The sequence below is a fragment of the Salmo salar genome, chromosome ssa21, assembly GCF_905237065.1.
Source record: "Salmo salar chromosome ssa21, Ssal_v3.1, whole genome shotgun sequence".
NCBI classification, from domain to species: Eukaryota; Metazoa; Chordata; class Actinopteri; order Salmoniformes; family Salmonidae; genus Salmo; species Salmo salar.
In genome coordinates this window covers 50035060-50051672 of record NC_059462.1, presented here as the reverse complement: position 1 = coordinate 50051672, position 16613 = coordinate 50035060, and the positions used below count along the sequence as shown (strand labels likewise).

At 42.8% G+C, this 16613-nt stretch overlaps 1 protein-coding gene across 7 annotated transcripts in view; it reads left to right on the top strand.

The window, feature by feature from the left end:
* Positions 1 to 15981, top strand: part of LOC106582458 (INO80 complex subunit D) — a 47466-nt gene extending 31485 nt beyond the window's left edge. For 5 of the 7 annotated variants that reach the window (XM_014165592.2, XM_014165593.2, XM_014165589.2 and 2 more), the window contains 9 exons: positions 3891 to 4137; positions 4253 to 5340; positions 5486 to 5591; positions 5677 to 5898; positions 6580 to 6677; positions 6865 to 6998; positions 7090 to 7316; positions 10170 to 10327; positions 10661 to 15981. In XM_014165592.2, the coding sequence (XP_014021067.1) occupies positions 3891 to 4137; positions 4253 to 5340; positions 5486 to 5591; positions 5677 to 5898; positions 6580 to 6677; positions 6865 to 6998; positions 7090 to 7316; positions 10170 to 10327; positions 10661 to 11625 (3245 nt within the window). In that variant the 3' untranslated portion in view covers positions 11626 to 15981. Of the gene's footprint in view, positions 1 to 1926; positions 2189 to 3890; positions 4138 to 4252; positions 5341 to 5485; positions 5592 to 5676; positions 5899 to 6579; positions 6678 to 6864; positions 6999 to 7089; positions 7317 to 10169; positions 10328 to 10660 lie in introns of those variants that run through there. The other 2 variants (XM_045704861.1, XM_014165594.2) reach the window with 2 other exon arrangements.
* Positions 15982 to 16613: the final 632 nt, after the last annotated feature.

The following is a 16613-nucleotide window of genomic DNA, read 5'->3' as shown; positions in this document are numbered from 1 at the left end:
CACCTGTAGAAGTTAGTGAGGGTTTTTGGAGACAAGCCACATTTTTTCAGCCTCCTGAGGTTGAAGTTCTTCACCACACTGTCTGTGTGCGTGGACCGTTTCAGTTTGTCGGTCATATGTACACCGAGGAACATAAATCGTTCCACCTTCTCACTGCTGTCCCATCGATGTGGATAGGGGGGTCCTCCCTTTTCTGTACCATATAAGTGAAATAGTTTACCTTCCAAAAAAGTGTAATTAATTATGTTAAAAAGCAGTGTTTCTGTGTTGGAATGGTGTGGACATACCCCAACAACAGAAGGGTCTGGTCGTATACCAGTCATACAAATATTCATTAGAGTAGACCGCTGATTGGCCAGCTCATCCTCTTCAGGAGGATAACATCATGCTCTATCAGGAAATAACAAGCATTTTTGAAACGGTCGGTTTGACTTGCCTAGTTAAACGTTCAATAAAATACAAGTTTGAGGTGGGGGTTTCTATGTGTTTTTTTTAAATCCAATTTATGCTTTGGCCACATGATTCAACAACATTATTTGGGTATGAGTTAACAAAATATGAACTTTTAAAAGTGAGAATTTCACTGGACAGTTACTTTTTTATGTATTCTGTAAAGTCAATGCGATAGATACAGTACCTATCCAATCCTCACTTATTAAAATAGCCGTTAAACATCCATAGACACATATTTATTATTCAGTAGTCATTCTAATAGATGCCTATTCCTCTCTCACTTTATATGCACAACTTCCTCTACGCACAACTTCCTGTACGCTATACGCACAACTTCCAACCCTTTACAGCAGTGGTTCTCAAACCTAGCCTCCGGACCCACAGCTGTTCCATCCATTTTATCTATTCCAGAGCTAGTACACCTGATATAACTTGTCAACTAATCATCAAGCCCTTGACTAGTTGAATCAGGTGAGCTAGTTCAGAGCTACAACAAAATTGTAAAACGTCTGGGGGTCCCTGAGGAGGTTTGAGAACCAACTTCCTCATACCCTTATTGACCAAATGCAGTACAAGCACCTTTTTAGTCTTCCAGCTGCATACATAGTTTATTTCCTGTATGTATATTACAGCTGTGAATTGTGTAAAGATTGTATTTTCCCCAATTACTATTGAGAATATGCTGCTTTGTAGATAATGTATACAAGAAACTATTTAAGAAATCTATTTTTCTTCAGTAGTAATCAATGGTAAAGCACAACATAATCTTTAGATAAAGCCTGTATAGAGCCATTGGTCAGCACAATCTATCACAGTGGAATATCTTATGTGCCACTATTATTATAGCAGTTTATACCAGTGATCACAAATATTTGTATTACACTGTTGAAATCGATCAAATTTACAAAATTGTAATACCTTCATTAAATACTTCTTTACAATCACACCCCCACAAATGCATGTAGTATGGTCAAATTGAGCTGGTAACATGTGCCTTTCAAATCAATCAGGCAAGAAAGTTAAAAAAAACAATAACTTTTAAATACTTTCCTGGGGAAAGAAGACGACACATGTGGGCTGTAGGGCCTTAGGAGTATAGGGCCTTAAACTGTGATCCTATAATATTTTAGCGTTCCAAGTGTTTAGTAGATGATGGGCACGTGCTGCATCAGCATTGGGCAACAGTGTTGCAGCCAGAGTAGAGAACGCATTCATAAAGAATGTGACATCAGCCCGTTGCCAGATAGGAATTTGACATGTGTTATATAACAGAGTTTCTAAACCATGTTGATATAAGCAGGGAAATGTAATTTATTTAAAAGCACATAACTATAGCTACTCTACCCTTCAATTAGCATTGCCATGCATGCAGTCGGCAAGACATAACATTGCATTTCTTCCCTGCTGTAGCTTATACAAAGTTGAATTTCCAATATGGTAGAGAGGTTGTTGTTGGACTGTGGACTGTTGTCATGTCCCCGCAGTGCCTGTAGTGGTGCTGTGAGGAGTCTGCTGTGGACTAATCTAAAATCCTCAGCAGCTCCCACCTGCTAATGTTTGCTGTGGATAATCTACATTTACATGCATCAGTATTTTCAATGATATTGTATTCAGATAGGAGCATTATTAGTTACCTAAAATATCGAATATCGATGCACAAATAGGCGAGCTGGTTGTAATAGGCACTTCTACTCTATCAGGAGCGAATACCTTACACAGCCTATACAAATTGAAGGTAAGTGAAGCCTCGACTTCGATTTCTGGAGAGGCCGCTTATGGCGCAGGAGTAGTCGGGACGACTTGTCTACTCGAGGCCCTAGGGTTACTAGGTCTGATAGGCCTTATCGTTTCATGTTAAATGTTTAACTTTTGATCGTTATCTGTATCACACAACATATGATTATGATAGTTACGGAGTTGTTTTATTATATACATATATTCACAACGTTTCGTTATTCACCTAAATGTATTAATTTTCTTAAACAGAAAATGTCCAGATGACTTGCGGGCAATATTTAGTTTAAGGCCTTTTTGAACGAGCCTCTGTGCCTCCCCTTGCCTTTGTTTTCTATTTGCCACAAATTAGGCGGTTTGATTGTCGTGAAATCCTAATCTTAAGTACTTTTTATATTTTAAACTATTTCCAAATGCACTTCAATGTATTGTAAATTCCCCATCATATTTCATAGAAGTCTTCTATGTATTGATGTTTCCGTTTCCTGGCTACCGCTACTTGTGTTTTTAGCGTAGCTAGCTAATGTGCTAGCTAGTTAGCTGCCTAATGTGCTAGCTAGTTAGCTACCTATCACAAGACCGTAGCAGGCTAAAATTGCAATTGTATAAGGTCGTTTTATTGTATGATAATGTATACGTTAACCACATATCTACATGTGTACTTGTTGTCCAATGCCTATACTCTGTTTTCGGATTATTGCAAATTTGCCAGAATGTAGCTAGTTAGTTAGCGAACTACCACACAAAATCTAGGTAGCTAACGTTAACTAGCTCGGTTTGTTAACTTTACCGAACTAGGTTGTTAGCTATGCTAGCTAACGTTAGGTAGCAAGTAGGAAAATATCCTAACGTTAGCTAACTATTTGTTTTGATAACTAGTAGGTACCTAGTTATGCAAAGTTCATTGTTCTGTGTAGTTAGCTAATTATTTGCTAAACAAATACTAACTTGCACAGCTAACTCGTAATCTAAATTTGCTCAAGTGTGCACGTTTTCATGCATGTAGTTTAGCTAGCTTGCTATGCAATTCCTCCAGATTTAATCATAACGTTAGCAATATAGCTAGCTAATAGACACATTTAATTCAATGTTATGTAGACACATTGTACTGTATTACCCTCAGTTTGGAACTGGTGACGTTTCTGTCGCGCAAATGACATTGTGACAATACAGTACAGTCCATATCCTGCATTTGCATGTAAAGGAAAACTTCGGTCTGACGCTTCATCCCGTGCGCTTGAATTGACAGTAGCCACAGGTATGGGAAAGCATACAGTATAAATTCTAAACCTGCCTGCGCCCTGCCAAAAATGTCCCTTACATCATTGGTTCAAAAACACATTTAAGATTAAGTCATATGCCACAGAGGTGTATCTTGACATTTCCAATCTCACCCTTGATTTCTTAGAACATCTTCCTAATATTTTGGTCATGTATGCATGTTTGTTAGATGTTTTTTGTTTTACACTAGTAGACTATTTTCTTTACCACATGAACACATTCTTAATTAGTTGCCTGAATTGTGCATGTTAATGTTCTTGCTTGCAACAGTCAAACTATAGAGTCAGAGGAGCTGTAAATGCTTATTTCAATCCGTACCCTTGGTCTGTGTTTGTCTTGTTTGCATATTCAGGGCAGTCTCAGTGATTACTGTGCATAATGTAAGACTCATGGTTTTCCTTGCTTTCTCCCTCTCCCATCAGCTGATGTTCTCAAGGACCAGAGTCACGTGATGTATGAGGGCAAACACATCCACTTCTCGGAGGTGGACAATAAGCCATTGTGCTCATACAGCCCAAAGCTCTGCAAGCAGCGCAGACTCAATGGCTATGCCTTCTGTATCCGTCATGTCCTGGAGGATAAGACCGCTCCCTTCAAGCAATGTGAATATGTGGCCAAGTACAACAGCCAACGATGCACCAACCCCATCCCCAAGTCTGAGGACCGCAGGTGGGTGTGGCGTTCCAGTAGAAGCTGTCCTCGCCACAGAAGACGTCAGGTCTTTGTGATTGATTTATCTGTCATAGTTGTGAAACAGCATGTTAAAGGTGTGTTTGTTCCACAGATACTGTAACAGCCACCTCCAAGTCCTTGGGTTTATCCCCAAGAAGGAGCGGAAGAAGAAACACGATGCATTGGAGGAGATGCGCTCAAGACCTCACCTGGAGTCAGTGGCTCTTAACATAACTGTGCCCTCGCTCGCTCTGAAGGCATCCAATGGCCTGGACGAGCTGTCACCCTCTCCACCCTGCTCCCGTCTGCTACCCCTCCCAGACGGGGAGCTCCTGGACCCTTTTGCCTTCTACGAGGAGGACACTGATGGGGAAGAGGGCCCTCCTCGGAAGGGCTCCACCGTCAGGAAGAAACAACACAGTCGACTGGTGCTCAGCCAGAAACTCCAGCTCCCCCATCACGACAATTCCCTCCTCCAACCACCTCCAGAGCACTTTAGCCCCTCTCCTCTTACCTGTGTGCACCGCTCTTCGCCCCTCCATCCTCATCTTCCCCGTCAGCAGCAGACAGGACTCCTCCAGCCCTCTACCATGCCCTCGTTTGTCCTCCCAGGACAGCAGCAGACAGGACTCCTCCAGCCTTCCACCATGCCCTCGTTTGTCCTCCCAGGACAGCAGCAGACAGGACTCCTCCAGCCCTCCACCATGCCCTCGTTTGTCCTTCCAGGACAGCAGCAGACAGGACTCCTCCAGCCTTCCACCATGCCCTCGTTTGTCCTCCCAGGACAGCAGCAGACAGGACTCCTCCAGCCTTCCACCATGCCCTCGTTTGTCCTCCCAGGACAGCAGCAGACAGGACTCCTCCAGCCCTCCACCATGCCCTCGTTTGTCCTCCCAGGACAGCTGCAGGGTTTATTATGTAAGCTAGCTCCACCTCAGATTCCCGCCTTTCTGCCTGTCGGACTGCCCCCCAACACAGCTCCCAGTCCGCTGCAGTCCTCCTGTCCCCCCCTCAGCAGGAAAGCTCTGTTCACTGCCACGCACTTGCCATCCAGTAGCTGGGACAGCACTCAGCGCCATTTGGTGGCCATGCGCCCGGCTGCCTTCTCACCTCCCCTTGCCTGCATGGCAAGGTTACAGCATCTGGTGCAGCTCTGCACCCAAAGACATCAGGAGCACGGAGACCTCTTCCATCATCTAGGTACCTCTCCTCCCTATTCACATGACATACTGTATTGGGCTTATTAGTTCAATGTCGTATTGGGTCTGTGTAAGACGAGATAAATAAAGATCATTTTACATTATACTGCTGAGACCAGCTGTACTAACAGGTTATCTTCTTTCAGGGTTGGACTGGTCTGAAGACAGTTCAGAGGATGATGAAGTAGAGGCAGAGAGAGTTCCACCCTATCACAATGCCTGGAGACTACAGGAAGGACACCTGCAGGATGTGTAAGTTTCTTACGTACATAGTTAGACTATCATGAAATCAAACATGGATTTGTTTTTGACTTATTTATTTATTTCTTTATTCCAGCTCAGATGAAGATGCTGGCAGCTCGCGGAGAACGCGGCTAGTTCGGCTGTGCTCATACCTCCAGGAGAAATACAAGCACCTGTGCAGGCAGGAGAGGGCTACCATGCGCCAGAAGAAATACCACTATGCCTTCCGCAAAGCCCTGCTGCACGCTGCCAGTAAAGACCCCGACTGTGCTGGCCAGTTGATTCAGAAGTTGCGCAAGGTCTCCCAGACCTCAAGGTAAACTAAATACTCAACACTGTGCGCAACACTCCCATTTATGCAATTGAGCCTGACTAACCTTATTAGTCTCCTCCAATACCATGTCAATGGGAAAATGTAATTTTTATTTGATTTTTTTAAATGACTTAGATACTAAAGCTTTTCCTGGTTGTGATGTGAGTACATCCTCATATCAGCACAGTTCCTTATTTAAATTGTATTTGTGCGTTTTTTAAATTTATTTCTATGTGTATTGTATTGCAGGTTCCTGCTTAACTTACATTATTCATATCATGCCATAGTTGAGATCTCATTTCACCAGAACCATTTTTAAAAGTGTCTTGTAAATTGAGTGTCTGAATTTGAGAGGTAAGCAGGGATAGACCAGCTAAGATTATTATTTTATTCTTGGTCTTAATCTTTTTAGTCCTTGTTTTTACAATTTTAACTCTTTGCCATTTTTAAGCCTTTTTTGTATTTTTTTTGTATTTTATATATTTATTAAAATTTGGAAGAAACCGTTCCAGTTCTTTTAGTAAAACCCTTTTTTTATGTGACGGGCATCGGCCAGCCCTCTCACACATGGGCATGTGGTCAGTAATGATAGTTGTGTTGTGAAGAGCTGAGAGTGTGTTGGTATGGTTGTGTCCTGAGATATGGCTGTGTCCTGAGCGTGGGTCTATCTGTCTCTCTGCTCAGTGAGCCAGGGCAGCAGGAGATGGGAATCTGCACTGGAAGCACCAAGGGCCAGGCATGTAGCAGCCGAGCTCTACCCTTCACCCGACACTGCTTCCAGCGTATCCTTTTCACCAACCTCTTACATGGCACACTGGACTGTTGGGACAAAACTGTCATTATTGCAAAATATGGCTTTACAACTTGTCCTAATAGAACTTAACAGACTCAAAAGTATGGCTTCTGTTTTTGAGACATGACAGTTGTCCTCTTTTCCACTGGAGTGCTTCCTTCACGGTTTTTCTGCAGACATTCTGTTGAATCGCTCCCAGCAGCTCTTCTCCAGTTGCACAGCCAAATTTGCCGATGGACAACAGTGCTCCATTCCTGTGTTTGACATCACGCATCAGACACCGCTCTGTGAGGAGCATGCCAAAAAGATGGTCAGTACATTGGGAGTACCATTGTTATACATATGCCACAGTATCTGCTCTGTAACACTATACTTACGGACATGTGTTTTTTTTCCTATAGGACAATTTCCTGCGTGGAGACGGTAACCGAAGAGTGCAGCACCACCAGCAGCAGCAGCGAAAGCCGCGTAAGAAGACCAAACCGCCTGCACTCACCAAGAAACACAAGAAGAAGAGGAGGAGAGGGCCGTGGCGGCCCCAGAAGCCCATCCCGCCGGCGCTGCCCCAGGGGAACCTGGGAATGCCTTCCTCCTCCAGCCTGACCATGCCCAACCAGGCCAACATCAGGTCTGTCCCAGAACCATCTGGTCTCTCATTGGGTCTGAAATGGCACCCTAGTCCCTATATCGGGACTAGGGTGCCATAGGGCTCTGGTCTAAAGTAGTGCACTATATAGGAACTAGGGTTCCATAGGGCTCTGGTCTAAAGTAGTGCACTATATATAGGGACTAGGGTTCCATAGGGCTCTGGTCTAAAGTAGTGCACTATATAGTGCACTACTTTAGACCAGAGGCCTATGGCACCCTAGTCCCTATATAATGCACTACTTTTGATTATAAGGTAGTGCACTATATAGGTTTAGGCTACTACAATGATACTAGAATTTTCCCTGTACCCATCACGAGGTTGCTACAATCTAACCTATGAATTCAAGTTTACAACGTAGGTGTGCACAGGACGGAGAGACAGATTTGAGTAATCAAGGTGACGGTGACACACATTCAATACCGCCTTGCACGCGCTTGCCTGCCTCTAGCTGATCTATGTTGTAATCGTTAGTCCAACAATTCTAAACAAGTGTTTCTATTAGACAAATTCAGGTATGTTTATCCCCATTCTGTTTCTGAAACGTTTTTCAACAGAATCACAGTTCACATTCATAGCAGCCACATACAAACAGCATGATCACTTTGCTCATTGTATACTCCTCCTCGCTTCTACGCGCTCTCCTCATCTCACCTTTTCCCTTCGCTTGTGGACTTAAGAGCACAGCTGTCTGTGACCAGATGGAGAAAAACCTTTCCAAGCCAAACCTTCATACCATTAACTGCTACACACAGCCTACATCGTTTTCACCATATTAGCTAACGTCATAGTCAAATCAAATGAAATGTTATTTGTCACATGCGTCAAATACAACAGGTGTACAACCGTGAAATGCTTACTTAAAAGCCCTTAATGAACAATGCAGTTAAGAAAATGACTAAATAAAGTGAAAAATAAAATGACAATAACGAGGCTATATACAGGGGGTACCGGTACCGAGTCAATGTGCGGGGGTACAGGTTAGTCAAGGTAATTGAGATAATATGTACATGTAGGAAGGGGTAAAGTGACATGCATAGATAATAAACAGAGAGTAGCAGCAATGTAAAAACAAAAAAAAGGGAGGGGGGTCAATGCAAATAGTCCGGGTAGCCATTTGATTACCTGTTCAGCAGTCTTATGGCTTGGGGGTAAAAGCTGTTCAGAAGGCTTTTGGTCTAGAGTTTTTTATTTTTTTCTCCCTCTTGTTGCACATGTAGAAATTAGGTAAAACAGATTTAAGTTTCCCTGCAATTAAGACACTGGCCACTAGGAGTGCCGCCTCTGGATGAGCATTTTCCTGTTTGCTTATGGCCTTATACAGCTCATTGAGTGCGGTCTTAGTGCATCGGTTTGTGGTGGTAAATAGACAGCTACGAAAAATATAGATAAACTCTCTTGGGAAATAGTGTTGTCTACAGCTTATGAAATACTCTACCTCAGGCGAGCAAAACCTTGAGACCAGCTGTTATTGACAAATAGACACAGACCTTTACCCCTTGTCTTACCAGAGGCAGCTGTTCTGTCTTGCCGACGCACGAAAAACCAGCCAGCTGTTTATGTTGTTCAGCCACGACTCTGTGAAACATAAGCTAATACTGTTTTTAATGTCCTGTTGGTAGGATAGTTTTGAACGGAGCTCATCCAGTTTATTCTCCAATGATTGCACGTTGGCCAATAAGACTGATGGTAGAGGCGGGTTACCCACTCGCCAACTAATTCTCATGAGGCATCCAGACCTGCCCCCCCGTATCTGCGTCTTCTCTTCACGCGAATGACGGGGATTTGGGCCTGGTCAGGTATCTGGAGTAAATAATTTGCGTCCGACTCGTTAAAGAAAAAATATTTGTCCAATTCGAGGTGCGTAATCGCTGCTCTGATATCCAGATGCTCTTTTCGGTCATGAAAAGTAAGTTACAAATAAATAAGTTACAAATAAAGCGAAAAAACACAAAATAGCACAATTGGTAAGGAGCCTGTAAAACATCAGCCATCTCCTCCAGCGCCATTAACATAGTTCTAGTAGCTAACGTGTTAGTTAACCCGCTACAATCATGCAGTACAGTGTACAGCAAGCAGTTTAGAAATTACACCGGCGGGCCCCGGTGGCAATACATTTTATAAAACCAAAAGCTTACCTTGACTTGAAAGAGTTCCAGTGTTGGATAGCCATGGCCAGCTAGCTAACATAACATCCCTCTCTGTTTGAGTTGGCTAAACTAGCCAGCTGTGAAAGTGGAAAAAAAATGAAATATAGCTCTCTCGCTTCTCCTTCATTTTGAAAAATACATTTTTTCAAAACTGTTAAACTATTATCTTTCTCTTTTGAGTCAACTACTCACCACATGTTATACACTGCAGTGCTAGCTAGCTGTAGCTTATTCTTTCAGATTGGGTGTACTTGTCAGTTCAGGCTGCAAGAGCTCAGACTGGAGGACATCCTCCGGAAGTTATCATAATTACTGTGTAAGGTTATGGAAGGGGGTGAGAACCATGAGCCTCCTAGGTTTTGTATTGAAGTCTATGTACCCAGAGGAGGACGGAAACTAGCTGTCCTCCGGCTACACCATGGTGCTACCCTTGAGGGTGTTGGGCTACTGTAAACCTTTGCAAAACAGTGTTTTAATAAATGATTTGGTGACGTGATTATATTTATTATAGTTTCATCTAAAAAGGATAACTTTTTAACATTTCACTTATTTTTCTGAAGGATGGTCCTCCCCTTCCTCTGAGGAGCCTCCACTGCTATGAACATATTGTTCCAGACACTAGGAGTGTGTTGTGTATGAACAGTCCTTATGTACTTGCTGAATTTTCTTTCTCCCTTGATGGCAGGAGTCCCTCGACGCCTGAACTGAGCACCGATGAACTTCCCGATGACATCACCAATGACATGTCAGACATTCCAAACGACCTCGAGCTGAACCAGGAGGATTTCTCGGACGTGTTACCCAGGCTCCCCGATGACCTTCAGGACTTTGACTTGTTTGAAGGTACATTTTTTTTATTAATTTGTTCGTTGTTGTCATGAATTTCACCACTAGCGCCTATTCATGTTTTTTTTATTTTTCTCGTTGAAACTTTCCAGATAAGCTCTCACAGCAAGACTTTCCAAAAGGGGGTCATTTTTAGCTGTGTGTGTGTGTGTGACATCAGCTATTTTTATCTTTACAAAAAATGGTTTTATTTGAACAAATTTGTCTGAATATTATTGAATAAGCTGAAGGCTCAAGTATTTATTCAAACATTTCTTCCTGCTCTCTGAGAAAGGGGGATGGTTGGTAGATTCCTACGGTGTAGGTAAGAGATATTGTATATATCCTCAGGTAAGAATGGGGAGCTGCTTCCCACCACAGAGGAGGCTGAGGAGCTGGTGCGAGCACTGCAGGCTGGGCTGATGGGCTCCTACCCAGACTCCCTGGTGTGCCTGACCTCCATGGCGGAGCTGGCGCAGGCAGATGGAGTGGACCACCGGGCCATGGCAGCAGTGTTCCCTGGGCCAGGGGTCCAGCCGGGGGGGATGGGGGACCTGCTCAACGGCCGCATCCCCGTAGAGAACTTCTCCAATCTGGAGCTGGAGGACAACCTGCTGCACTCTGCTGGTGGCCACTTCTCCCCCTCGGTGTCACCTCAGCAGCCCCCTGCCCAGGGCCAGACTCCTCCCTCGGGACCTAGCCTCACCACCTCCACCCGCACAGTCCCCCGGACACACCCGCCCCACATCTTGGCCAAGCCGGAGGCGCCCACATCGTCTCCGCAGGGAAGCCATTACTGCAGCGAGCATGTACCATCCCCCTACAACGACCACATGTCATCTCCCCACGCCACCTCCTTCCAGACTGACTCTCCTCTCCTGCTGGAGGTACCAAGTACCCCACGCTCCTCCTGGAACAACCTCCCCCTGCCCCTCACTGACCCCACACAGTTCGGCAACCTCATCAGACCAGAGGGCCACCTCGTATCCACCTCTCTGTCCACTCCCCCCTCCTCCCACTCTGTGACCCTACAGCCCATGGCTGCCCTCTCAGCGTTGCCCCAGAGCGGCTTGACAGGCTTGACTGCGCTCCCCGCCCCCTCGCCACCACACGACCTCTTGATTTCCACCCTTCCCAAGCAGCAGCTTCCTCAGTTCAGCGCTGCCTTCGGCCACCAGCTGGCCTCCCACAGTGGCATCCCCAAGGATGTGCAGCCCAGTCACAGCTCCACAGCGCCTCCCACTGGCTTCTCCATAGCTAGTGCCACCGCTGCAAGTGCCAACAGTGCAACGCCCCCCTTTCCACACAGTAACTAGAGCAAGCCGTGCACAGTACAATGGCTGTAGGTCAAACCGTGGACTCAAGAAATATATTCACCCAGTGTCCATTCATTTCCCTTCTGCTTCAAGTGTGCAATGTGGTAACGGACCTAACGCTTCACTATTCTATTGGAATTTGCACAACCTCAGATATTCCTTAACTGTAATGATTTGGTGGTGATATAGCCAGTTGGCCACCTGAAAGGGTCCAGTGGTTTGACGTAAACGCAGCTCCAGAGTTTCGCCAGCAGGGGGCAGAGTGTGTGGAGGGAGGTGGTTCAGTAGAAACATCAAATGTTATTTGTCACATGCTTGGTAAACAACAGGTGTAGATTAACAGTGAAATGCTTGCTTACGAGTCCTTATCCAACAATGCAGAGTTCAAGATACAATAGAAATAGTGACACGAGGAATACATGGATTGATGTGGAGGAACATTGGAGGACGGACCTTAAGGAGAGATTATTTATATCATAGTGACAACAGTGCTAGAGAGTACAGTGACAAAGCGTCAATCAGTGGTCAATTAAACATTTTTTTTTAAATATTGCCAGTTTAGTCGTGTCTAACATCCATCAACAACACTCCCCTGTGTATTATTTGGACAGTGAAGCTAGACCTTTTAATTTGGCTCTATATTCCAGCATTTTGGGTTTGAGATGAAATATTTCATAATGTTACCTTCTTATTTGAGGGTATTTTCATTCATATCAGTTTTACTGTTTAGAAACAAAAGTACTTTATGTATCTAGACCCCCATTTGAATGTGTCATAAGTATTTGGACAAATTCACTTGTGTATTAAAGTAGTCAAGTTTAGTATTTGGTCCCAGTTTCCTAGCACACATCAAGCTTGTGGCTCTTGAAACTTATTGGCTGCATTTAGTTTGTTTTGTTGATGTTTCAGATTATGTTGTGCCCCCATAGAAATGAAAGGTAAATCACTTATTTGAAATAAAAATAGAATGTTTCTAAACACTTCTACAATAATGTGGATGCTACCATGATTACGGATAATCATGAATGAGTCGTGGGTGAGAAAGTTCGAGGCACAAAGTTCATACTCCCAAGACATGATAACCCCTCTCCATTACCAATAACGGGATGGTAGCATTTTTGGGGGGGGTATGATATTTATGCCTCTAACTTTCTCACTCATTATTCATGATTAACTGTAATCATGGTAGCCTCCACATTTAATGTAGTAGAAGTGTTCAGAAACACAAGTGACTCCAAAATGACACTACATTATTTACCATTTAATTTTAATGGGGCACAAAATAATCTGAAACGCAAACTGAAAATGCATCCAACAAGTTTGTAGAGTGACAAGCTTGATGTAATCATTGCGTGCTAGGTTACACCTTTTGACTACTTTAATACACAAGGGAATTTTTCCATATACTTATGAGAGGCACTAGATACATGAAGTGTTTTCATTTCTAAACAGTAAAACGGATGTGTATGAAAATATCCTCAAATTAAAGGTGACTTTCTGTTGCCTCATATGAAACAGTTGATCTCAAATCCAAAATTCTGGAGTATAGAGCTAAATGAAACGTTTTCGCTTCACTGTCCAAATAAATATGTAGGGTAGTATATCCTGCCTTGCTATGGTCATTGCATGGGTTCATCTGTTCCTTATTCCCTGTTCCATTCACCTTTTGAAAGAGATTCTAAGGTAGGTCCTTGTATGCGGGTGAACCATTGTGAAGCAACAGAGGAAATTGTTCCGTCATCTTACCTTGATGTAGAGTCCTGTCCACCACTTAACAGAGAATTTGGCCAAACCACTTTTAAACAGTGTTTTTAAAAAAAATATATTGTGTATATATTTGCTCTATTATCGGGTCACTCATAAACATAAAATATCTTTTGACCTCACCATTGTGGGACTCCTTATGGGTGACCTATTAGCCACTTGAAGGTAAATTGTGTTACTTTAAGCAATAAACACATTGGCACACACTCTTGTCACAGTATTGTATTGGTCTCCACTTTATGTATCTTCACTATGTAATCCAAACCGATGTGGACCAGATATGTTTGGGCCTGTGTAACTCTGACATAAACCGTTTGTTCTAAATCAAGTCTTAACTGTTTTGAGTAGAGAGAGACTGTAACTGACCATTGAACAGGAAGCTTCTCTTAGGTCATACTGAGTAGTTATTGCAAAGGGTAATGGCCAAATCCATGGGCTCGGGTGTCCACAACTCTCCATGGTGCTCTCTGGTCTTGCTATATAATGGCATTTTAAAAGGACATTCATGCATATGGTCCCTTCTATGATGGGGGTGATGATATAACTACAGTGAGTATACAAAACATTAGGACACCTTCCTAATATTGAGTTGCACCCCCCCTTTACCCTCAGAATGGCCTCAATTCGTCGGGGCGTGGACTCTACAAGGTGTCAAGCGTTCCACAGGGATGCTGGCCCTTGTTTGATGCCTCCCATAGTTGACTGGATGTCCTTTCGATGGTGGACCATTCTTGATACATGAGAAACTGAGCGTGAACCCAGCAGTGTTTCAATTGACTCAAACCGGTGCGCCTGGTACCTACTACCATAACCCCGTTCAAATGCACTTACATCTTTTGTCTTGCCCATTCACCCTCGGATTGTGTACGTGTGCCATTCAATGTCGCAATTGTTTGAGGCTTAAAAATCCCGTAACCTGTCTCCACCCCTTCATCTACACTGATTTTGAAGTGGATTTAACAAGTGACATCATTAAAGGGATCATAGCTTTCCCCTGGTCAGTCTGTCATGGAAAGAGCCGGTGTTCTTAATGTTTTGTCCACGCTGTGTAACTCCCAGTAAAGGACCAGAAAGTCATCTTTCACTAGTCTATCAGTGTATATGGACATGTGAAATGATGCCCCCTTGTTTTAGTATCTTATCTGTTTGTGTGACACCATTGGTGTAAACTGGTGCAATGAGCATTTCTGAGGTATAGATAGCACTGTCTGTTGTACTAAATAAATACATATTCTCAGGTGCATTAAGGTTAATGAAGCATGGATCTCAATGTTAACTGTTAAGGAATGAGGATGGAATTAACCGGACAACTCTGCCCTGTCTGGTTTTAAACTCTACAGTAGTAAACCATGGGTTCGGTATTTTTTTTATTTATTTTTTTAGAAACGGAAAGATTACTCATTGTTAAGTATTAGATATATTTATAGGGTAGAGGTCTCTACAGTTGAGGTTTTATTGTGAGTTAATGAGTGGCAATGGATTGAAAAATGAAGTCAAATAGTCTTTTGCGATGTGCTTGATGGGAACTTTTTGTGGAACACCCCTTGTTTTAAAGGCTATCAAAACACTTGTAATTTCTCTTCAAAATGAAATGATCGATGTTTGTGTACATTGTCATTTAGCTAACCAAACTGGCAAAATGTCTAATGTAAGACAGTATTTTTGATAGCTATTAAACTCCGGCAAGTAGTTGCTGCTGAAAGACTGGTGTTGCATGGAGAGACAACTTTACAGCTGTGTGCAAGGCCACAACATTTCTCCCTTATTGTGATTAGCAGATCTCTTGGTAGCAGTAAATCCAGCCATAGCGTACTTTTTTTTTTTTTTTTGCAAGTACTAAGGATATAGTGCACATAACAGCACCCGTATTCATTTTGGATTTGGAACACACAGCTGACCTGCTCTAAACAGCACTGTGGGAGGCCAGATGCTCTCAGTAAGCATCTTGCCTTTTGTCATGATACGAAAAACTAACAGCTGCCATTAACTGCACACACACTGCTTAGAATCGAGCAGGCCCCACTTCCAACTGTGAGAAGGCCTAGTTATTTCAAAGAAACAGACATTACCAGAGCAGATGCTTCAAGTTTCAGTTTATTTTTTTGCTTGACCACAGCATTGTTCCTAGATGTACAGCCCCTAGGAATTAGGTGGGCTGGAATGTTTTCTTGAATTTGCGCAAGCAAGGCGATACTGCTGTATTCACAAAGCATGAGATTAGATTCATTGCAGTTAGACTCCTCACCAACCATATAGAACAAATTAAGCAGGGCTCTGTAGGCACTTGTAACTGCTTGAAATCTGAGAGATGGCTGACAAATTCCTATACTCATTGAATGTACTGTATTACTGTTTTTAAAGATGATAGGATGAGCTAATAATAATCTAGTCACCTTTTGTTATCGGTCCTTGTATAATTTGTCTAAGGTATTTTTTTGTATACAAAGGTTTACATTTTTATGTATATTTTTCTTGTGTACAAATTATGTAATATGTGTATAAACACTGTATGGAATGTGTATATAGTGTGATAAATGTGATCTTTTGTTTTTGGATGTATAAATAAAACTTGCTGTGAGGTATTTGCTGTCATGGATTGTCGGTTTTTATTTATAGATCCACAGTTCTGACAATAACAGCCGTACGTACGTAAATGGTACGTTTTGAGGGAACAAATCAAGTCAGAATACACCGTATCCGTAGACACACCCTCCACACCTTAATTTCTTACATCTCCACCCCGGAAAAAAAATAGCATGCTATTCTCGTGCTGAAATTCAAGGTCAGAATAGAGAAAAGTGCATAAAAAGCGAATAATTCCACCACCTTGACGCAAGAGGATAAAGGTCTAGCAAACCTGCCAGTACAAGTGGAAAAAAGTTATATTTTCCCCCCAATAGAAATAACAGCATTCTCCAGGCACTGTAATTTAGAAATGGATAAGAACTATGTAAATTAGTAATCCGTTTGGAGAAGGGGATTGTAAATACACATAGCATTATTTTACGTTGTGATCCCTGGAGATGAAAGTGAAGCCAGCCATATAGAATCAAACTGAAAATCATATATGACTTGTATTGGGACCCCATTTCCATAGTGAAATACAATATACAGAGCTATGCCCTCGATTTCCGTTCATGACATTTTGACAACCAAACTATAGGTTTCTGTAGGTCTGAACCTGCCGAGTTGGTGTATGCGCTTTAAAATGTTCAATATTCTAG